The sequence below is a fragment of the Panulirus ornatus genome, chromosome 35 (genome assembly GCF_036320965.1).
Source record: "Panulirus ornatus isolate Po-2019 chromosome 35, ASM3632096v1, whole genome shotgun sequence".
Classification (NCBI taxonomy): domain Eukaryota; kingdom Metazoa; phylum Arthropoda; class Malacostraca; order Decapoda; family Palinuridae; genus Panulirus; species Panulirus ornatus.
Window position 1 is genome coordinate 3,055,465 of NC_092258.1, and position 24,682 is coordinate 3,080,146.

At 46.0% G+C, this 24,682-nt stretch overlaps 1 protein-coding gene across 4 annotated transcripts in view; it reads right to left on the bottom strand.

The window, feature by feature from the left end:
* dati (zinc finger protein datilografo) overlaps window positions 1-24,682 on the bottom strand; it is an 804,480-nt gene that overhangs the window by 97,973 nt on the left and 681,825 nt on the right. For all 4 annotated transcript variants that reach the window (XM_071682892.1, XM_071682893.1, XM_071682891.1 and 1 more), the window contains one exon: window positions 6,745-6,967. In XM_071682892.1, the coding sequence (XP_071538993.1) occupies window positions 6,745-6,967 (223 nt within the window). The remainder of the gene's footprint in view (window positions 1-6,744; window positions 6,968-24,682) is intronic.

The following is a 24,682-nucleotide window of genomic DNA, read 5'->3' on the forward strand; positions in this document are numbered from 1 at the left end:
AGTAATAGCCCCTACAGAGGAAACAGGGTGGGCGTGTGTCCTCAGGAAAAGAAACGAAAAAAAAAAAAACACCCACCGAGGCGTCCTAACATGAATAAGATATAAAATAAACCCATAAAAAAGGAAGGGTGTGTGTGTGGGGGGGGGAGGAGGGAAGTGGGGGGGAGGAGGAACTTACAGCGTTGCCAGCCGTATAATTGCCGGATTTTTTTCCCCCCCTCCCTGACCCGGGGTGTAGGACTTTGCTTATCTTGGCCGTATTTCACGCCACGTGTCCCAGCCGAGTCATTCTGGCTGGTCGCCGCTGATGGGTCGTTGGGCGCGACTAACGAGCTTGTTCCCTTTTGTCTTAGGTTCGTGGACGGGCAGAGAGAGAGAGAGTCTTAGGGGGGTCGCCAACGAGACGGGCGACCCCAGAGTCTTAGAGAGAGACAGAGAGCGAGAGAGGGAGAGGGGAGGGACCTCCAAGAGAGGCCTTACACAAGCTAGGAATTGTGGCAGGACTTGGGCGGCGATAGGTTACGGTGAAATGGATGGAAGTAGTCCCCCCTTCTCCTCCTCCTCCTGCTGGTGGAGAAGGAGGACCCCCACCCCTAGCGGTGGACGAGAGTGGATGACATGCGCGAAACCTTGTGGGAAGAAGAGGAGGAGGAGGAGGAGGAGGAGGCGCCGCGTCGGGCGGTGAAAGATGGCAAGGCTGTCCCAAAACAGCCATTACCAAAATTGCCGGGTCGAGGCAGAGAGCACCGCCCCCCCGGTTCCTGTAATGAAGAATTATAAGGGCGCCGACCAGCCAGGTTTTAAAGCAGCTCCGCGAGAGAGAGAGAAAAAAAAATTAGATCTGAATTTATGCTTTTGACGAGGGAGCGGGCTTAGGGGAGGAGGAGGAAGAGGAGGAGAGGAGGAAGATGAAGACCAGGAGGAGGAGGAGGAGGGTTTGGGGGAGGTCAAAGTCATTCTCTTTTTTCCTTCTCCTTTTATGAATCGTGTCAATGGAATGCTACTGAAATGGGAGTTCAATTTCGGCAAAAAATAATGGAAAGGGACATCATGTCCTCCTCCTTCTTCTTCTTCTTCTCCTCCACTCAAAAGCGACACAGTTCCCGGTTAAGAATGTGACTTCCGAGGTAATTCCCGGATTGAAAAATGCCGTCCATTTAAGAGATTAGAGAGCTGGCGGGCGTGGGTGCGTGTGCGTGTGTGTGTGTGTGTGTGTGTGTGTGTGTGTGTGTGTGTGTGTGTGAGGGTGTTCTTCCATCTTGGCTCCCCATGCTACCCACCATCTCAGGACTGTAGGACACCAGGTCCTGCACACACCCAGCCGGCCAACTGAGCGGACTACTATCAAGGGATATCCAGCAGAACCCTAGCTGACCCGAGGGCACAGGTTTAGTGTCAGTCCGTCCCTGTACACACCTCACATTGCAACACCTCCCGCGTTGAGGACGTGGCCAAAATGGCCATCGTACTTCAATAAAGTGTGACGTCTTGTTCGCATCCCGACACCCCGGTTCTTCTCTTACATACTGGTGAAGATTTTCACGGATCCGGTTGTGATTTGAACTTACACTAAAGAAGTTCTAATTTGATTGCGAAATAAGGTTCCTGTATCTCTGTATATAGATTACAGTATCTCTCTCTCTCTCTCTCTCTCTCTCTCTCTCTCTCTCTCTCTCTCTATATATATATATATATATATATATATATATATATATATATATATATATATATAAATATATATATATATATATATATATATATATATATATATATATATATATATATATATATATATATATATACTTATCAACATTAAGTCATTATCCCGGTATGACATACGTGTATGACTTTTCTGCTGAAGACCCACCAAATTTATGAACAAAAGATAAAGGAAAACATTAAAAGCCGATTTAACAAAGGAAAAATCACTGAACAAGTTACAGAAGTATTGTATAGAGAGGATCAGAACGAGAGGGAACATGGATGAGAAGAGGAAAAATAACCACAGGAGAGCCAGAGGCAGAACGAAAGGACTTGCCAAGAGAACAGTAGAACAGGGGAAGGAAACTGCGTTATCCTTTTTCCCCCCAACACAACAACAACAACAAGATCAAGTCCCTACCGACAACAACACCAACATGAAAACAACAACGTGGTCATCAACTCGACCTGCACGAAGGTGTTACCCACGATCGACTCCTATCAACTCGTTCTGCACGACGGTGTAACCTACCATCGACCCCCATCAACTCGTCCTGCACGCTGGCACTACTCATGATCGACCTCATCATCTCGTCCTCAGCGCAGGTGCTCCATTAAACAGAAGGGCTGAAGGCCGAGCCCAATGAGTCCCCTTCATCTGGGAGAGAATCGCCCATTTTCAGTGCCACACACTCACCACCCTATCACATCTTCCAACACCACGTCTCCACGATACTCACAAAGTCTTACACACCCCCACCTGCCACCAATAGGCACTCCTGAAAACCCGCTCCACAGCCGTCTTGTCTTTTCCTTGCGTCAAGGAGGCAACAGAGAGAGCTGCGTGACCTAGGCAGGTGGTGTTGCTCCAGTGTCCCCTTAAAGATCCATCCCTTCGCTGTGTCCCCCGTGGGATATGCAGCAGGAGGAAGTAGAGGAGGAGGAGGAGGAGGAGGAAGTTATAAGACTCTTCATCTCTCGCCCGTGGTCTTCACGTTTATAAGGCTAGCTCCCAGAGGGACATCTTCCCCTCTGCTCCTCTCTTGCATGAAGCGGGTTGACAATATACATCAGCACACACACACACACACACACACACACACACACACACACACACACACACACACACCCTTCCTTCCTTTTACTCATCTCACTTCCTCATTGAGGGTCTCGATGACCGGCGACCCCTTCCCTCAAACAAGACCTTTCCCAAGATACTATAAGCCTCCACTTCACCCTTTTCCCCTCAGCAAACTACTTCGATAACCTTCCCCCTTCTGGTTCAAGCCGCAATAAAGAGTCCCCATGGCTCTGTCTTGTACTTGTTCATGTCTTTGGTGCCATGGGCGAAGGGTGGTGTGATGATGGTGATGGTGGTGGAGATGGGAGTGAGGTGATAGACAAGCCAACCACCTTCCAGGTAATGAGGGACCTGATGGCTCCGTACTCTGCAGGCTATATGCTAAATGTCTCCTACCACCACCACCACCACCATCACCAACACCGGTACCACACCACCACCTCCACACCACCACAACCATCACCACCATCACACCACCACCACCAGCACCACCATCACCACCAGCAGATATAGAAAGCAGAACCGTCGATCGAGGTGGGGGAGGAGGACACGTTTACTGAAGGTTGAGGAAGATGGAAGAGGAGGAGGAGGAGGAGGAGGATAAAAGAGAAAAAAGTGAAGAGAGAACGAAGGAAACATATCAACAAATGATATAAAGAACAATAAAATGTAAAGAAAGCGATTGGGAAGTAGAGATATGAAAAATAAAAACAAATTGAGCACAAGAAGATAAATAAAGACAATAAGATGAAGAAAAACTATGAGGCGAAGATGAAAACGAAGAGAAAAAAAAATATACGACAAAAGAGGAAGAAAAAAACGAGACTATACATGTACAGAGAGAGAGAGAGAGAGAGAGAGAGAGAGAGAGAGAGAGAGAGAGAGAGAGAGAGAGAGAGAGAGAGATCCATACATCAGAACGCGGAAAAAGAAATTAGATATGGAAATAATTTTGAGAAGGAGGTGCACAATGTGATTTTATAGGCAATCAATTTAATATCCTGAACCATAAAATTGGTCCCCCTTCTGGACCCAGGCGGATTTCAGTTACAGAAAGCCTCATATTTCATCCTAAATTCCGGAAGTCACAACAACCGCAGCCTCTCATGCGACGCTGCAGATCCATAACACCACAACGCACGCAAAACCCAGATACGAATCTCGAATCGGAACCCAGGAAACGCAAGGAAGAGACTTAAAAAAAAATCGCCGAAAAAGACAAAAAACTTTGTAGCGAAAGAGAGAGAGAGAGAGAGAGAGAGAGAGAGAGAGAGAGAGAGAGAGGGAGAGAGAGAGAGAGAGAGAGAGAGAGAGAGAGAGAGAGAGAGAGAGAGAGAGAGAGAGAGAGAGAGAGAGAGAGAGAGAGAGAGAGAGAGAGAGAGAGAGAACCAGAGAGAGGGAGGGAGGTCCCCGTGTGTATGGCGGGAGTTGGCATCTCTGGATCGACATAGGAGAGGCAGGCCCAGGAGTCTCGTCAGGTCTTTTATTATCCATGGGGGGCAGTGCTCCCCTCGGCTCCTCCGTTTATGGCCCTGCGCTCACAAATATCACACATAAAGACGAGGTGGGGGTTGGAAGGGGGGAAGTGTAGGGGGGGGTGACTCATGGCTGGTCCTCGCTTTACCCGACCAGTCTAGACTATCTTCAGGGGACGAGTTCGATGATCTGGTCACTACGCGAAAGTTCGAAGTCCAGACCAGCAAGAGCACAGAGTTCCATGTCCTGACCAGCAAGACCCTGAGTTCGATGTTTAGACCAGCAAGACTCAAGAGTTCGATGTCCAGACCAGTAAGACCCCGAGTTCGATGTCCCGACCAGTAAGACCCCGAGTCCGATGTCTAGACCAGCAAGACTCGAGTTCGATGTCCTGACCAGTAAGACCTCTACCCTTATTTACCTTTATATGTAGAGGGAACTCAAGGAATTCTCTAGGATGAAGGGGGCAAATAAGCCCCCCTCCCCCTACCCTTTCAGAGGCAGCGGTGGGTTACTACCACGTCGGAGGATACGTGGAGGGATCGTGGGAGGAGGGGGAGGAGGAGGAGGAAGAAGGAGAAGAGGAGGAGTAGAAGAAGTTAGGCGAGGAAGTCACTACGGCCGAGACCCGCTTTATTTTATGACCCAATCTGAATATCCCACCGACATAACTCGACCTTTTGTTTCACGTGCCAGGAATTTTGACTGCGAGTTACGTAAAGACGAGAACACATTCCCGGCTCCTGCAGGAGGCGTCTCCGGCTGCCTCACAAGGCTCCAGCCGTACTCACACACCCCAAATTTATAACTAAACCACAAAACATTATTCGCCATGATAAATTTCCCCAAGACTTTCGTTCACCGCCGCCACTCGCAGGGACGAAAAATATAAAAATATTGTTGTATGACACTGACACAGGTAGAGTACCGACAATCCTTTAAATGGTGGAAAAAAAATTATATATATATATATGGCTAAGCCTCAGAAATTATTGGACTAGAGGGGCGGTGATCCCGCCACCGGAGACGAGGAAATTACACGAAACGGGGGGAAACACAGGCCACAAGGAAACGTATAGTGAGGAGGTCGGTGACGGGCGGCGGCTGGGCGGGCGTGGGTGGGGAGGGGGCGACTGAGAGGTGGTGAGCGTGAGGCAGAAGGTGGTGAGTGGGCGGCCAAGGGTGGGGAATGGGCGGATGAGGGTGTGAAGATAGGTGGTTCGAGTGAGCGTGCGAGCAGGGGAGGAGAGTGACGGCCAAGGTTGGGGTGGGGGTGTATGTGTGGGCTCAGGGTGGCGAATGGGTGGGCGTGGGTGGTAAAAGGGCGGACGAAGGGCGTGCATCAAACTACTTCAGTCACTGGTCACAGCAGAGAGAACGGTGACCGGTGGATAAAGAAAGATGGATGTGAGGTTGAGGTCAGCCGATGTTAAAGCAGGGATGAGCAGGTGGCAAGGAGATGGGGTAGGTAAACAGACAGCATGAGACGTGGGGTGTGGAGGAAGGACAGGCTAAGACCGATGACTGTGGTTAACGATCGAGGGGAGGCGGCTGAACAGTCTAGGTACGATGGAACACTACCACAACCCGGAGGTTGGGCTAGGACGCAGAGGGCCTCTCCGACCACGGAGTAATGACGTCATCAACGACGTCATCGACAACGTCATCAATGCCATCCCGTCTGGAACACATCACATGATGGGGGGACAACAGCTGTACAGGTCCAAAAAGGGATGCTCACGAACCTTATCAATTTAGGTCCGAAAATCACCTTCAGACCTGTGATTTTTACACCCTGGGACCCTAAAGTAATGATACCTTTATGATCACTTAACTGATCCCGATAACTTAAGGGTTTTCTGTATATTCTGTTACTATACCCATAGTCTGCTACACCCTGCATTTAGGTGTCTTTCCTCATGAAATCATTTATGTCGGTGTGTATTCTGTGTGTCATACACATTACATAATGGATGTACCCCGAACCTCCTCTTTATCAATATGATTGCCAGTATATTTGTATACCGTACAAATTGTATACGTTATACTCTGACCTGAATTTGTATTGTTAATAAAGTTAGCACGTTCTGCACATTACCAATTTTGTATATGAATGTAATTTGATACTCTGCGTGTATGCATTTTGTGTTTAAAGGCACTCTGGCCCTAATTGGTATCATGTACATGGCATTTACCCACTGTTCCGCCTTTTTTTTCAAGGGGATGAACACACTCTGGGTCCCTGGACCCACCTGTCACCCTCATATATAACCCCTGCGTCTCCCCTGAGATTCATCCCTTTTATACAATCATCACAAAAACACCTTCTGAATGGACGTATACCTGAACAAAGAAAACATCGCATAGTTATCCGTGGCTGGGCTGCATATAGACAGCACCAGGGGGGAGGAACAGGTCAGTCCTACAACCTCGGCCACGATGTAGAGCACAATCACCGATAAGGGGAGTTATTTGGGGGTACTTACCCGTGTGGAGCCGCGTGTGTTGCTGCACGTGAGAGAGCTGCTTGAAGCGTCGGTCGCAGTAAGAACATTTGTATGGCTTCTCACCAGTGTGGACCCTGATGTGCTGCACCAGCTGGTGGTTGGAGGAGAAGGACTTTAGGCACTGCTGGCACTGGTGGGGCTTCACCTCGCTCCGGTGAGTATCCCGGTTGTGCATCTGCATGGCAGACTTGTGCATGAAGATCTGCAACGGATAGGATCGCGTTAGGACCACAGATACACCCGTCGACAGAATCAGGCTAAGCAAGCAAAAAAAATAAAGTATACTTAAGGCAACACAAATTAATGAGAAGACTTTCTAAGAGACGAGACAAGTACAAAAGTAGGAGGGTTCTGTATAATGTATCGTAAGTCTTCCAACGCAGGAGTGTTCTGTATTATGTATCGTAAGTCTTCCAACGTAGGAGTGTTCTGTATTATGTATCGTCTGTCTTCCAACGTAGGAATGTACTGTATTATGTATCGTAAGTCTTCCAACGTAGGAGTGTTCTGTATTATGTATCGTCTGTCTTCCAACGTAGGAGGGTTCTGTATAATGTATCGTAAGTCTTCCAACGTAGGAATGTACTGTATTATGTATCGTAAGTCTTCCAACGCAGGAGTGTTCTGTATTATGTATCGTAAGTCTTCCAACGTAGGAATGTACTGTATTATGTATCGTCTGTCTTCCAACGTAGGAGGGTTCTGTATAATGTATCGTAAGTCTTCCAACGTAGGAATGTACTGTATTATGTATCGTAAGTCTTCCAACGTAGGAATGTACTGTATTATGTATCGTCTGTCTTCCAACGTAGGAGGGTTCTGTATAATGTATCGTAAGTCTTCAACGTAGGAGGGTTCTGTATAATGTATCGTAAGTCTTCCAACGTAGGAGGGTTCTGTATAATGTATCGTAAGTCTTCAACGTAGGAGGGTTCTGTATAATGTATCGTAAGTCTTCCAACGCAGGAGTGTTCTGTATTATGTATCGTCTGTCTTCCAACGTAGGAGTGTTCTGTATTATGTATCGTCTGTCTTCCAACGTAGGAGTGTTCTGTATTATGTATCGTCTGTCTTCCAACGTAGGAGTGTTCTGTATTATGTATCGTCTGTCTTCCAACGTAGGAGTGTTCTGTATTATGTATCGTCTGTCTTCCAACGTAGGAGTGTTCTGTATTATGTATCGTCTGTCTTCCAACGTAGGAGTGTTCTGTATTATGTATCGTCTGTCTTCCAACGTAGGAGCGTTCTGTATCATGTATCGTCTGTCTTCCAACGTAGGAATGTACTGTATTATGTATCGTAAGTCTTCAACGTAGGAGGGTTCTGTATAATGTATCGTAAGTCTTCCAACGTAGGAGTGTTCTGTATTATGTATCGTCTGTCTTCCAACGTAGGAGGGTTCTGTATAATGTATCGTAAGTCTTCCAACGTAGGAATGTACTGTATTATGTATCGTCTGTCTTCCAACGTAGGAGGGTTCTGTATAATGTATCGTAAGTCTTCCAACGTAGGAGGGTTCTGTATAATGTATCGTAAGTCTTCCAACGTAGGAATGTACTGTATTATGTATCGTCTGTCTTCCAACGTAGGAGGTTCTGTATCATGTATCGTCTGTCTTCCAACGTAGGAGGGTTCTGTATAATGTATCGTAAGTCTTCCAACGTAGGAGGGTTCTGTATAATGTATCGTAAGTCTTCCAACGTAGGAGTGTTCTGTATTATGTATCGTCTGTCTTCCAACGTAGGAATGTACTGTATTATGTATCGTAAGTCTTCCAACGTAGGAGTGTTCTGTATTATGTATCGTCTGTCTTCCAACGTAGGAGTGTTCTGTATTATGTATCGTCTGTCTTCCAACGTAGGAGTGTTCTGTATTATGTATCGTCTGTCTTCCAACGTAGGAGGGTTCTGTATAATGTATCGTAAGTCTTCCAACGCAGGAGTGTTCTGTATTATGTATCGTCTGTCTTCCAACGTAGGAGTGTTCTGTATTATGTATCGTCTGTCTTCCAACGTAGGAATGTACTGTATTATGTATCGTAAGTCTTCCAACGTAGGAGTGTTCTGTATTATGTATCGTCTGTCTTCCAACGTAGGAATGTACTGTATTATGTATCGTCTGTCTTCCAACGTAGGAATGTACTGTATTATGTATCGTCTGTCTTCCAACGTAGGAGTGTTCTGTATTATGTATCGTCTGTCTTCCAACGTAGGAGTGTTCTGTATTATGTATCGTCTGTCTTCCAACGTAGGAATGTACTGTATTATGTATCGTCTGTCTTCCAACGTAGGAATGTACTGTATTATGTATCGTCTGTCTTCCAACGTAGGAGTGTTCTGTATTATGTATCGTAAGTCTTCCAACGTAGGAGGGTTCTGTATAATGTATCGTAAGTCTTCCAACGTAGGAGGGTTCTGTATAATGTATCGTAAGTCTTCAACGTAGGAGGGTTCTGTATAATGTATCGTAAGTCTTCCAACGTAGGAGTGTTCTGTATTATGTATCGTAAGTCTTCCAACGTAGGAGTGTTCTGTATTATGTATCGTCTGTCTTCCAACGTAGGAGTGTTCTGTATTATGTATCGTCTGTCTTCCAACGTAGGAGGGTTCTGTATAATGTATCGTAAGTCTTCCAACGTAGGAGTGTTCTGTATTATGTATCGTCTGTCTTCCAACGTAGGAATGTACTGTATTATGTATCGTCTGTCTTCCAACGTAGGAATGTACTGTATTATGTATCGTCTGTCTTCCAACGTAGGAATGTACTGTATTATGTATCGTAAGTCTTCCAACGTAGGAGGGTTCTGTATAATGTATCGTAAGTCTTCCAACGTAGGAGGTTCTGTATCATGTATCGTCTGTCTTCCAACGTAGGAGTGTTCTGTATTATGTATCGTCTGTCTTCCAACGTAGGAGGTTCTGTATCATGTATCGTCTGTCTTCCAACGTAGGAGGGTTCTGTATAATGTATCGTAAGTCTTCCAACGTAGGAATGTACTGTATTATGTATCGTCTGTCTTCCAACGTAGGAGTGTTCTGTATTATGTATCGTCTGTCTTCCAACGTAGGAGTGTTCTGTATTATGTATCGTCTGTCTTCCAACGTAGGAGTGTTCTGTATTATGTATCGTCTGTCTTCCAACGTAGGAATGTACTGTATTATGTATCGTCTGTCTTCCAACGTAGGAGGGTTCTGTATAATGTATCGTAAGTCTTCAACGTAGGAGGGTTCTGTATAATGTATCGTAAGTCTTCCAACGTAGGAGGGTTCTGTATAATGTATCGTAAGTCTTCCAACGTAGGAGTGTTCTGTATTATGTATCGTAAGTCTTCAACGTAGGAGGGTTCTGTATAATGTATCGTAAGTCTTCAACGTAGGAGGGTTCTGTATAATGTATCGTAAGTCTTCCAACGTAGGAGGGTTCTGTATAATGTATCGTAAGTCTTCAACGTAGGAGGGTTCTGTATAATGTATCGTAAGTCTTCCAACGTAGGAGTGTTCTGTATTATGTATCGTCTGTCTTCCAACGTAGGAGGGTTCTGTATAATGTATCGTAAGTCTTCCAACGTAGGAGTGTTCTGTATTATGTATCGTAAGTCTTCCAACGTAGGAGGGTTCTGTATAATGTATCGTAAGTCTTCCAACGCAGGAGTGTTCTGTATTATGTATCGTCTGTCTTCCAACGTAGGAGTGTTCTGTATTATGTATCGTCTGTCTTCCAACGTAGGAGGGTTCTGTATAATGTATCGTAAGTCTTCCAACGTAGGAATGTACTGTATTATGTATCGTCTGTCTTCCAACGTAGGAGTGTTCTGTATTATGTATCGTAAGTCTTCCAACGTAGGAGTGTTCTGTATTATGTATCGTAAGTCTTCCAACGTAGGAATGTACTGTATTATGTATCGTCTGTCTTCCAACGTAGGAGTGTTCTGTATTATGTATCGTCTGTCTTCCAACGTAGGAGGTTCTGTATCATGTATCGTCTGTCTTCCAACGTAGGAATGTACTGTATTATGTATCGTAAGTCTTCCAACGTAGGAGGGTTCTGTATAATGTATCGTAAGTCTTCAACGTAGGAGGGTTCTGTATAATGTATCGTAAGTCTTCAACGTAGGAGGGTTCTGTATAATGTATCGTAAGTCTTCCAACGTAGGAGTGTTCTGTATTATGTATCGTCTGTCTTCCAACGTAGGAATGTACTGTATTATGTATCGTAAGTCTTCCAACGTAGGAGTGTTCTGTATTATGTATCGTCTGTCTTCCAACGTAGGAATGTACTGTATTATGTATCGTAAGTCTTCCAACGTAGGAATGTACTGTATTATGTATCGTAAGTCTTCCAACGTAGGAGTGTTCTGTATTATGTATCGTAAGTCTTCCAACGTAGGAGGGTTCTGTATAATGTATCGTAAGTCTTCCAACGTAGGAGTGTTCTGTATTATGTATCGTCTGTCTTCCAACGTAGGAGTGTTCTGTATTATGTATCGTAAGTCTTCCAACGTAGGAATGTACTGTATTATGTATCGTCTGTCTTCCAACGTAGGAGGGTTCTGTATAATGTATCGTAAGTCTTCCAACGTAGGAGGGTTCTGTATAATGTATCGTAAGTCTTCCAACGTAGGAATGTACTGTATTATGTATCGTAAGTCTTCAACGTAGGAGGGTTCTGTATAATGTATCGTAAGTCTTCCAACGTAGGAATGTACTGTATTATGTATCGTCTGTCTTCCAACGTAGGAGTGTTCTGTATTATGTATCGTCTGTCTTCCAACGTAGGAATGTACTGTATTATGTATCGTCTGTCTTCCAACGTAGGAATGTACTGTATTATGTATCGTCTGTCTTCCAACGTAGGAATGTACTGTATTATGTATCGTCTGTCTTCCAACGTAGGAGTGTTCTGTATTATGTATCGTCTGTCTTCCAACGTAGGAGTGTTCTGTATTATGTATCGTAAGTCTTCCAACGTAGGAGGGTTCTGTATAATGTATCGTAAGTCTTCAACGTAGGAGGGTTCTGTATAATGTATCGTAAGTCTTCAACGTAGGAGGGTTCTGTATAATGTATCGTAAGTCTTCAACGTAGGAGGGTTCTGTATAATGTATCGTAAGTCTTCCAACGTAGGAGTGTTCTGTATTATGTATCGTCTGTCTTCCAACGTAGGAGTGTTCTGTATTATGTATCGTCTGTCTTCCAACGTAGGAGGGTTCTGTATAATGTATCGTAAGTCTTCAACGTAGGAGGGTTCTGTATAATGTATCGTAAGTCTTCAACGTAGGAGGGTTCTGTATAATGTATCGTAAGTCTTCCAACGTAGGAGTGTTCTGTATTATGTATCGTCTGTCTTCCAACGTAGGAGTGTTCTGTATTATGTATCGTCTGTCTTCCAACGTAGGAGGGTTCTGTATAATGTATCGTAAGTCTTCCAACGTAGGAGGTTCTGTATCATGTATCGTCTGTCTTCCAACGTAGGAGGGTTCTGTATAATGTATCGTAAGTCTTCCAACGCAGGAGTGTTCTGTATTATGTATCGTCTGTCTTCCAACGTAGGAGGGTTCTGTATAATGTATCGTAAGTCTTCCAACGTAGGAGGGTTCTGTATAATGTATCGTAAGTCTTCCAACGTAGGAGTGTTCTGTATTATGTATCGTCTGTCTTCCAACGTAGGAATGTACTGTATTATGTATCGTCTGTCTTCCAACGTAGGAGTGTTCTGTATTATGTATCGTAAGTCTTCCAACGTAGGAATGTACTGTATTATGTATCGTCTGTCTTCCAACGTAGGAGTGTTCTGTATTATGTATCGTCTGTCTTCCAACGTAGGAGGTTCTGTATAATGTATCGTAAGTCTTCCAACGTAGGAATGTACTGTATTATGTATCGTAAGTCTTCCAACGTAGGAGGGTTCTGTATAATGTATCGTAAGTCTTCCAACGTAGGAATGTACTGTATTATGTATCGTCTGTCTTCCAACGTAGGAGGGTTCTGTATAATGTATCGTAAGTCTTCCAACGTAGGAATGTACTGTATTATGTATCGTAAGTCTTCCAACGTAGGAGTGTTCTGTATTATGTATCGTCTGTCTTCCAACGTAGGAGTGTTCTGTATTATGTATCGTCTGTCTTCCAACGTAGGAGTGTTCTGTATTATGTATCGTCTGTCTTCCAACGTAGGAATGTACTGTATTATGTATCGTAAGTCTTCCAACGTAGGAATGTACTGTATTATGTATCGTAAGTCTTCAACGTAGGAGGGTTCTGTATAATGTATCGTAAGTCTTCCAACGTAGGAGTGTTCTGTATTATGTATCGTCTGTCTTCCAACGTAGGAGTGTTCTGTATTATGTATCGTCTGTCTTCCAACGTAGGAGGGTTCTGTATAATGTATCGTAAGTCTTCCAACGTAGGAGGGTTCTGTATAATGTATCGTAAGTCTTCCAACGTAGGAGTGTTCTGTATTATGTATCGTCTGTCTTCCAACGTAGGAGTGTTCTGTATAATGTATCGTAAGTCTTCCAACGTAGGAGGGTTCTGTATAATGTATCGTAAGTCTTCCAACGTAGGAGTGTTCTGTATTATGTATCGTCTGTCTTCCAACGTAGGAGGGTTCTGTATAATGTATCGTAAGTCTTCCAACGTAGGAGTGTTCTGTATTATGTATCGTCTGTCTTCCAAGGTAGGAGTGTTCTGTATTATGTATCGTCTGTCTTCCAACGTAGGAGTGTTCTGTATTCTGTATCGTAAGTCTTCCAACGTAGGAGCGTTCTGTATCATGTATCGTCTGTCTTCCAACGTAGGAATGTACTGTATTATGTATCGTAAGTCTTCCAACGCAGGAGTGTTCTGTATCATGTATCGTCTGTCGTCCAACGTAGGAGTGTTCTGTATTATGTATCGTCTGTCTTCCAACGGTGGAGAGTTTTGTACCATGTACGTCTGTGTCTTCCACTATGGGAAGGTGCTATGTCTCCAGTGCTTCAACGACAGGAGGGCACTGCGTCCTGTACCATGCATCGTTATACATTGCATCCTCTTTCTGAAATGTTGCAGAGGATGAGTGTACCTTGCCTTGCGTGCTGCACGAATGACCCAGTCTCGCTGCGACAGACATCCTTACCAACACTTCCTCTACAAGAGCCACACTCAGTGCTGCCATCACCTGAAGCAGACCCCTCTAACTATCAAGGACTAGAAAATACATTCCCCCGGGCATAAAACTAATACATCCACTACACTTGCTGTAGGCAAAATCAATCGGAATTAATTCTGTATCAGTTCTCTCTCCTCCTCTCACAAGAACTCCTCCACCATCTTAATCTTGCATTTAGTTGTGCTCGTAACATTTCAATTGCCTATCTTCAGATTTCTGTGTAATTCCCCTCCGGATTACTATTACCTTTCCCCTATTTTAAACTCCTGTTCAATTCGCCCTTCTTCAATACACTTCCCCTTGCCATTAATACTTCTCTTCCGCCCCTCTTGTTAAGATAGCGTCTTGCCTCAAGGTAACTATACACTTCCCATCTCACTATGGAAACTTTCCTATCTCGGAAAGATAAGTTAAGCCAATGCCACTTCACAACCAAACACTGACCATCTTCATGTGGTAAATAATTCCCTGATGTTTATTCCGTTACCATTATCCTCGTCACCAGTTCAGCAGGAATACATCAGACACGTACAGACCACCATCCTGACTCCGCCCACGACCAGCGTGTGCCAGAGTGACACACAGACCTTCGTCAGGTAAGAGCAGGGTCTCCACTCACACCAAGGTCTCGCACCTGAACTCCTTACGACACCAGTAGAGAAGAGAGGAAACGTTACACCTCAGCCTAATATTACAAGTCTCCTGTCGAATATCATTGCCAACTCACCAAAACAACCCTCCTCCTCATCTTAATCCTACTCCTCCTCCTCCTCATCCTCTTCTTAACCTGGACACCCCGACCTCATCCCACCCACATACCAACGCTACCTTAAACCATAATAGAAACCACTTCTCTCGTTCATCCACCTTTCTCCTCCACGGCGTCCTTTCCCTCCCCCCCCCCCTCGCTCAGACGACTCCTGAGCACCCTTCCCTTCCTTTCCCTGATCCTCCCCTCCCTACCCTGGGAAGTAAGGCCAGAGCAGTGCACTCCACATAAAGAGCTGAATAATTCTCTCCATCCCAGCGAACCTCTAAAAAAAAAAAAAAAAAACTTTCTCCGCCATCAAAATTGCATGGCGCTCTTGCTCCCAGAGTGCCAGCCTTACCCTTCCCACCAGAGTCTGGCCTCCCGCCGCCGCCTCCTCCTCCTCCTCCCGCCTGTTGTTCTCCGGCACTCCTGAGGGCGTCCTGTGAGTGTGTGTCTACCGCTGGTCTCCCAAAGCCCATTCCTAGCACCCTCCAGGCCCTACTGTGAGTAGTGTATGTCCTCTACAAGCCTCTCCCTAGCATTCCCAAGGGCCCCCCTTCCTGTGACTGTCCATCTACTACGCCTCCTCCACAAGTCTCTCCTGACGACAGTCGTCCAGTGGGGTCGTCTCTGGTCACACTCTCATCGGGCTAGTTATCTCCGGTCGTTTTCCCCCAGCCGCTGAGGTCAACCTTATAGCTGGCACGGTGCGGGACGGTCGTGGTGTCAGAGAAACACACCGACGGCGGGGGCGGGGTGGCAGAAAGGCGGCGGCGGTGTTGGTTACTGCGACAGTTGTGGCAGGGATGGTGGAACCGGCCGATAGCGGCGGTGGTGGCGGTGGTGGTGGTGAAGACGATGTTCGGAGGGTGATACAAAGCGCCGGTGGTAGGGTGTAGTTGTGGTGGCGGCACAGTGGCAGGGTGATGATGATGATGATGGCAGGGCGGCGGCGGCAGTGGGAGGAGAGAGGAGAGGGGAGGGGGGGAAAAGGAGGCAGGAGGCAGGAGGCAGGAGCCACTTGCGATGCGCCACCACCACCACCACCACAGACCACCGCAGCAAAAGTTAAGACGTACTGCCTCGTCCCGCCTTAGTAATGTGGCAATTCATTTTCCAAAAACCGCTTCTCATTTAATTTGGATGCCCGGCTTCCCCCCCCCCCCTTCTCTCTCTCTCTCTCTCTCCTCCCCCTTCCTCGCCCTCCCCCCCTCCCCCGACGTTCCTCCCCCCATCCTCCTCCTCCCATTTCCCCTTCCCCTAGCTCCTCTTCCTCTCCCCCCCCCCCCCCCTCTAGAGCCTGTGTTAGTAAGGTCGTTGTTCAACACGACTCCTGAGAGGCTTTAGTTTCCGGTAGTTTTCCCCCACATACTGGCCGTTTCCCAAACGACTAATTAGCGTATGCGTGTAATTACCTAGTTTCAATTACCTATTTGTACTGTACAAGGTGGTGGTGGTGGGGAAGGTCCACAGCCGAGCGGTCCCATCTCTTAAGCCTCCTGTAACATCCAAACGACTCCTTCATCTTCCCTGAGGTGTCCACATTCACGACCACACAACTCCCTTCATTCCATTCATCCACCATTCATACACTATGGACGCACTTCTTTCTGCCCTTTCTTACAGCTTTCAAGTTCACGTGACGATGATGATGATGATGATGATGATGATGATGATGATGTGTGTGTGTGTGTGTGTGTGTGTGTGTGTGTGTGTGTGTGTGTGTGTGTGTGTAGTCAGAATCATGTGTTTATCTGTTTCCTATGACCGGGACCCCCCCCCCCCCCCTGTGTCTTCCTAAACATCACAAGGTACAATATCATCATCAACACAACAGGCAACACACGAGGAACATCATTCCACTTTGGTTTTCCCCAAGTCCAGCCGTCGTAAACATCCACCAAGACACCTTAATTCTTCGTGATCATCAATATAAATATATGAAAAAGACATCTCCCTCCCATCTCATCAAGTACAAGAATTTCAAGGCCCCATTTCGGGAAGAAAACGGGGGGAAGGGAATCACAATAATAAAAAAAAAAAAAAAGGCCCAGGCTGGTGAACGGTGCTGGAGGACAGAAATAAAGCCCAGAGGCGACACTGAGTGCCATCGCAATTCAATAGAATTTTTCTTTTCACCCTCCCATTCCTGAGCGGCAACATTAAAAACTCGTTACTGAAACAACCTTTTTAATTTGGGGGGCTTCGTCTGGTGTCCATCCCTAGCGCTAGCCCGGCCGCTCGGGGGCCCTGTCTGTCGGCGGGGCCTTGGGGCCTTAAGGGGGGGCCTTGACGAAGGGACTTGAGGGGGGCCTTAGCCCCTTGGCCCGTCCGTCCGTCTCGTCCGTCCGTTAGCCCCGTCTCTTGTCCGTATTAACCTATCCCTTAACCTATCCTTTCGCCAATGCTCGTCGAACCCCCCCCCCCTCCTCCTCCCACCCTTACTCCTCTCTCTCTCTCTCTCTCTCTCTCTCTCTCTCTCTCTCTCTCTCTCTCTCTCTCTCTCTCGCTGACATGGCCGTGTAAACGGCGTATAAAAAACAGCCCAACTCTAGAGTGGGGAAAGTTGTCCATGCCTTGGTACAGTGTAAGAGATCATGCGATCATTTACATCCAACCTACCCCCAACCCCGCACCCAACCCCTCCCTTCCTCCTGTCTCCCTCGCTGACACAAACGTGTAAATTGTGTAAAAAGAGAAAAAAATGTAGAGAGTGGTATGTGTTGATGATGATCTGGTGAAGAGCTGGAGGAGGAGGAGGAGGAGGAGGAGGAGGAGGTTATGCAGAGAGGAAAAATTTTAGAATGGAGAGAGATCATGACTTACGTAAGGATGTACGAAATGTGGGAGAAAGGTGTAAAAATAAGCAAAAAGAAAATGAGGTCCAACGTGAAGAAATAAGGAGGAAGTTGGAGAAATAAGGAGGAAGGTGAAGAAATAAGGAGGAAGATGGAGAAATAAGGAGGAAAGTGGATAGATAAGGAGGAAGATGCAGAAATAAAGAGGAAAGTGGATAATTAAGGAGGAAGGTGGATAAATAAGGAGGAAGGTGGATAAATAAGGAGGAAGGTGGAGAAATAAGGAACGCGTACAAATAAGGGCGAAAAAAATCAGGACATTATCAAAAAAAAAAAAGTAGAGCCAGAAGTCATTGATGAACCTATAGATGACCAGTCTCGAGCAAGAGAGGCTGTGGGGATGATAGAGAGAGAGAGAGAGAGAGAGAGAGAGAGAGAGAGAGAGAGAGAGAGAGAGAGAGAGAGAGAGAGAGAGAGAGACTGCCGTAATAGCGAGTCAAGACCCCGCCCCCCCCTATCACCAAGGACCCCCAACATCACCATCTCCTTCACTTTATGTCCGCAATATGAAGGGCTTCAGGGGCAACAAGGTGCTATCCAGCCACGATCTTACGCCGGGCTCATCGATGTCCAGGAGACGTGACTCTCGCTCTTATGAGACATACGACGCGCGCGTTCAAGTCCCGACGCCTCAGTCTTAGAACGCTGATAAGTGTTCATGTGTGTGTGTGTGTGTGTGTGTGTGTGTGTGTGTTCCTCGAGCACGACTGTACGATTCTTGAGTATGACTTTACGATTCTCAGGTACGACGGTACGATCCCTTGAGCGCGAATGGTGCGATGCTTAGCTACGACTGGCCTGGCCTTCGACCTGACCTGTAAGGGTCAGGTCACACAGGTCAAAGATCCGTTCCGTTCAAGGGGTCGTACCGCCGTGCCCTTTAGTCATACCGTCGTACTCAAGGATCGTAGCGTCGACGTGTTCAAAGGTGCGCTGCAATCGAGGTTGGGCAAGAGCTGAGCACACTGCATAATACACAGAGAAGGAACATTGGTCGCTCATGTTACTCTGACCAAAACACCGCCGTTCCACTACTAACCCATCCTCCCTCCCTTACCCCTCAAACCTACCCCATCCAACCCAACCCACCCCACTCCACCCCAACCCTCCTCTCTCTCCCCCCTTTAGACAGGTGTATACCTCCTCACCCCCTCCACCTCCTGCTTTACACATGTACCTAACCCCCCACCACCCATCCTATCCCTAGACGAAATGGCAGATCACATGATTTGTGTATTTAACGAAGGTTTGGGCTGTGTGTGTGTGTGTGTGTGTGTGTGTGTGTGTGTGTGTGTGTGTGTGTGCGTTGCGGCTACAACTGGAGTTGTGGACAAATCATAATCATGCTGCTCTGGAGCAGTGTAGTAGTTGTTGTTGTTGTCGTCTGACCGCGTGTGGTTGGCTGGTGGTAACAGGAGAGAGAGAGAGAGAGAGAGAGAGAGAGAGAGAGAGAGAGAGAGAGAGAGAGAGAGAGAGAGAGAGAGAGAGAGAGAGAGAATGATGAATTATGGCAAATCATAAAAAAAGGGGCGAGACAATTGGACTAAGAACTAAATCACGTCATTGGTTGATCTTTTGATAACGACTGTACCACCTCTTGGGTGCATAGCTCTCGTGGTCGTCACACACCACACAAGGGTCGTACAGTCGTGCTGAGGGGGCGGGGGGGGGGGGGAGGAGGGGCTGGGCTGACCACATGACTAATCACACATTACGGAGCCTAAATCAGCCTAATTAGAATGCCCGGATAAACCAGTAACGATCGGATAATCAGACACCACCCACCCTCCATCCGAACCCACCCTCCTTCATCGGCCGGCCCGGATATAGTGGACGGCTGGAGGTTCACTTAACGAGCCCACGGCGATAAAAATGACCAATCAGCCATAACCTGATTACTGGGTTCCAGGGAAGGAAGAGAGCAGGAGCTGATCTGGCAGATACGCATTTCTGCAGGTCCGGCCATATCTCTTGGCCCTACGAGGGTGCCAAGTCGCCAATAAGGAAGGGAGTCGAGGGCTGATGATGTGACGATGTTCTCTTTGCTGATCAGGCGTCACACAGACTCGTAACCTAAGCCGACCGTCGCTGTGTGGTGTGAGATTCCATATCAAGAATTAATTTTTCCCCCACCCTTTCGTTCGAATCCTGTTAAAAGTCCATACAGGCTTACTTGAAAAAACAAAATGCGTGGTGTTCCTTCTATTCTTGTCGCCAAAGGGAGTGGGGGGAGGGAGAGGCACCCTTCTTACTGTTATAGCCTTATCTTATCCACTCAGATAAGAAACAGCAATAGACATAACCAAGTCTTATAACCGATAACCAAGACTCGGGCCAACAAGCCCTCCGTTATCTTCTCTCCCTCGGACTGGCCAATCAGCAGCTGGATGCTTCGATGGTAATGATATTAAATCATAAAAATCCATCGTCCTGTAACGATCCGGCCCATCAGAAGTTACTGTAGCAACGCTAATCAGGATTCGTTCCAGCCGCGATGCAGATAACCAATCAGAAATTACGTCGGTGTTTTTTTTTGATCGGTTGGATAATATCTAGTTAATCAGGAGTAATCTTATCACTGATCTCTGGTCACTATGATCATTAATAAGTCAGCTATGGAGTGTGGTAAAGTTACCCTTCTAACGTTAATCGGTAGAATGTCATTCAGACCATTGTTAGCAGCTCCTAACCAGACATAAGGTCACCCTCGGTAACTCTGTGGAAGCAAGGTTGGTGCCACCGGATTACACACACACACACACACATTACACACACACACACACACACACACACACTACACACACACACACACACACACATATATATATATATATATATATATATATATATATATATATATATATATATATATATATATATATATACATAAACAAACACACCTTCATCGTTCATTAAGAATAATTTCATAACCATACGAGGAAACTTTACAATCGGCTGGGGAGGTGGGGGGAAAAAACAACACTCCACATTTTACTCACAAAATTAACAAATTCAATCGTCACTTTTCGGCCACATTAACATATTGATCAGGAGCCCAATAGTAGGCAGGACACAAGCTTCTTTATTTATATACGGATCCCGACAGTGAGATCTCTTGATTAAGTCCCGCTCGTATTGTGCTTAGCAACATTATATATTTTTCAATTCAGTTTTTTTTTTTTTTCCCTGGCAGGTGTGGGGGTGGTGGTGGGGGGGGGTTGGGATGTGGAGGAGGGGGGGTGGAGGGGGGGAGGAGTACAGGGACGTTGGGACTACACGGGATCTGTTGGATTAATGAACATGTTTGGTTAAAAAAAAAAAGAAAAAAAAGATTATATCTTTAGAGAGAGAGAGAGAGACGCCACCGGTGTTTGTCTTGTTCTATTGGAGAGAGAGAGAGAGAGAGAGAGAGAGAGAGAGAGAGAGAGAGAGAGAGAGAGAGAGAGAGAGAGAGAGAGAGAGACAGAAGGTGAGGGGGTGGGAGAGTCAAGCTGGGTCTGTGTTTTTGTTATATTTGTATTCTTATTGCGATCTAAATACACACACACACACACACACACACACACACACACACACACACACACGAGTCCCAGAGACCACTTCATGGTTTACCTTGACTGCTTCAAATGCTTTAGCCATTCCAGCGACAGTACGTTGCTCACCATACACCACCTCGATCCAATTCATTCCATGCATGCACGCCTCTCACCTTCTTCAAAGTTCGGACCTCGAAGCCCCCAGAAACGTCCTTCACTACATATTACCACATGACGGTCAGCTCACTCTACTACATCTCTCTAACACTCTCATTCTTCCCACCTCACACCACATACCGTCCTCAGGTATTTCATTTCCCCCACAGCCAACCCTCTCCCTCTGGCGTTCAGGGCCCAGGAGTGACACGCGCACAACACCGTCGGGAGAACCTTCAGACGTATCTGTTTGTCCTTACGTGAGACACGCTGGCCTCTCCCTCTACACCTTCCTTAATGCACTGAGCACCTCTGTCCCTCCCTCACCTCAAGACTCACTTGAGCTCCCATGGTTCCCTCAACTGCCTCGTCCACTCCCAGGTATCTGAAGCACGTGTGTTGTACGTGTGTATGTGTAAATATATATATATATATATATATATATATATATATATATATATATATATATATATATATATATATATATTGTTGAATATCTCTACTGATATTTCCACATTTCCCAACATGTTTTAGTTCTATTTCCTGAGCGTACGTATGGCCCTGACTGACCCCTGCCAACATACCTACGCCCAAAGTTTTATTCTAACAGTGCCAAAATCAAATGAACCCAATTAAATCTTAATTAATAAACTTTTGGGGGAAGAGGCTTTCTGTGCGCCGGATCGAACACACGGAAAGGAATTACAATTATTTTTTCGATTTGAATATTTCGTTCAAACTTTTTGCCTTTGAGTCAGGAAGTAAGGATTCTTTTATCTTTGAGGCCCCCCAGCATAAGACGAGGAGACTCTGACCTCTACGGCAAGGGGCTGTAGGGGTAGTTATCGCCTTGTCTACCTCTACGAAAAAATATGCGAATTTAGCACACATAATGAAATGATTATAATTAAACACGGTACACTGAACCATAAGTTATCTCAGACATCAAGATAAAACTCAAACTGATCATTTACTGAGATCAAAGTATGTGGACGTAACATATATCTTGAAAAACACTGAGCTTATCATTATTGGTGGACGAATATAATATACTATCTGTTATGACGACTGTAAACACGTGGAACTAAAAGCTAATTGTATAAGAAATGAATCTGGGAAAGTTATTACTAATATACATCAGGAAGCGATGTATATACATCCTGAAGAAATGAGGAGGAGGAGGAGGAGGAGGAGGAGGAGGAGAGGAGGAGGAGTAGGAGGGGGAGGAAGGTATTAGGAAGTTCAAATTCCATAGGAAGTTTCTCAACGATGGGGAGAAAGTTGACGACCCGATCTTCTGAACCCGTGAACATAGACAGAGAAGCCCGGCCCCCCTTCTGAACTCATTTTCCAGATCTTCTAAGATATTTACTGATGTTGTTCTTGAACATCTCCCTCCGGTGCCACCATGTGACTGCCACAGCCTCCGCTCTTCCACCTGCTGCCACCAGTACCATCATTGCCACCACAATTGAAATAACACTCTCATCATTCACTTTGCTTGCATATCTTAAGTCATAACTTAATGTCATCTCTTACTGACATTTAACTCCTCCCCCCTCCCACCATCCCCACACTCACAACACCACCGCACAAACTCTCTTTAAAATCTCAAAAATATCCGGTCATATATTGTGAGATATCATGCAGACAACTTGCTATAATTCTAACTTTATATTTCTATGAATATCTAAATCTAGAACTGAGCTACAGGTCTCTTCTCACGATGGAATATAATTTGGCTGATTATATTTCGTCGTATTTTGCCATCATCATCATTCCTGCCACCACAAACTCTGCCAACATTACTCCAGCCACCACTAATTCTAAACACACCACCTCCTGCCACCACTAACTCTACCAACACTACCACCTGCCACCACTAACTCTACCTACATTACCATCACTATGGTTACACAGACATTACTATCACCTCTACCACCTTGACAACAACGGATACGACAATTATCACCCTAATCACCACCACCATTATCACTACCAACCTCATGACCAACGGCCGCCACCAACATCGTCTCTTCACCACCATCACCAACACCACCTCCACCAATCAACACCATCGTAACATCACCATCGACCATATGTACTAGACAACAGCCACTGCCAACGGTCTCCTCCTCCCCACACCACAAGCCACACCATCACCACCATCACCACCACCATCACCACCACCATCACCACCACCATCACCACCACCACCACCACCATCACCACCACCATCACTGCCACCACCAAAATCTCTCAAGATGCAGCAACAGTCGATACAACTTTTCAAACTTTTTTAATTCTATCCATCTGTGGCATAAAAATACACTTTTGCAGCTAAATATTGAATTTGAGTCCTCAATCTCAGGACTGCAAAAGTTTGCTTCTCTCACTATTGACGGCAGTTTAGGCTGGGGGGAAAAAAGAGGCCATCCTTTGGGGGTGTTGGGGAGGGGAGGGAGGAGGGAGGGTAGGCGGTACGGAAGGAGGGGTGTGGGAGGGAGGGAGGGAGGGGGGCGGGGGCGGGGGCGGGGATGGATGGAACGGGAGGGGAGGGGGGGGGGGGGAAGAAAGGCAGGGAGGCGATTGATAGGGGACGGGAAGGGAATGGGAAACAGAGGGTAGGGAAGGGGGAAAAGAGGAGGGGAACGGGGAGGGAGGGGGAAGGGTGATTCGCAAAAGGGGGAATAAAGGAAAGGGGAAGGATGAAAAAAGATAAGAAGAAAGGCAAGCAGGAGGCGACCAAGAGGGTCGGGGAGGGGAGGGTGAGGGGCCGGAAATCCTCCCTTCCTGTACTATCACCCACTATGAGTAGGTTCAGAAGTGACGATATTTTCCTCAATGATTGAATGGCAGGTAAGTCTGGCACATATGAGAGATATATGTGAACATATTCTCCCTCCCTAACCCCTCTCTTTCGGTGAGCGCTACGCGCCATAGCCCATGGCAAAAATCCCGTTTCTCGTAGGTACTCGTAGCCGTCCAGTACCAATATACGGCCCACATACAACCCAGGCGACCATGTTGCCCTCACCACAAAGCAGTACTATAATTCCCATACCAGTTCGTTTACCACAACACACCACACTATATGCTACCCAGGGATGCCCCTCATATATACGCAAGAATTATACCCCCGAATCATACATATGCCTGTATTAAGCAAAACACACGAGCATTTATGAAATCCAGACTTTTAATAATGGGAAGAGCGTACCGCCCCACTCGCATTTAATTTCCATTTAACGTTCAACTCCACTATACTTAACTCAGGGTTTATGGAAGAGCAAGTATATATTTACATGATAACATGTAGCGATCGCTTTTTAACTCTCTTATTACTTTGGGTGATAATTATATATATACCAGTAACTTAAAACCGCACGGCTCATATATATATATATATATATATATATATATATATATATATATATATATATATATATATATATATATATATACACT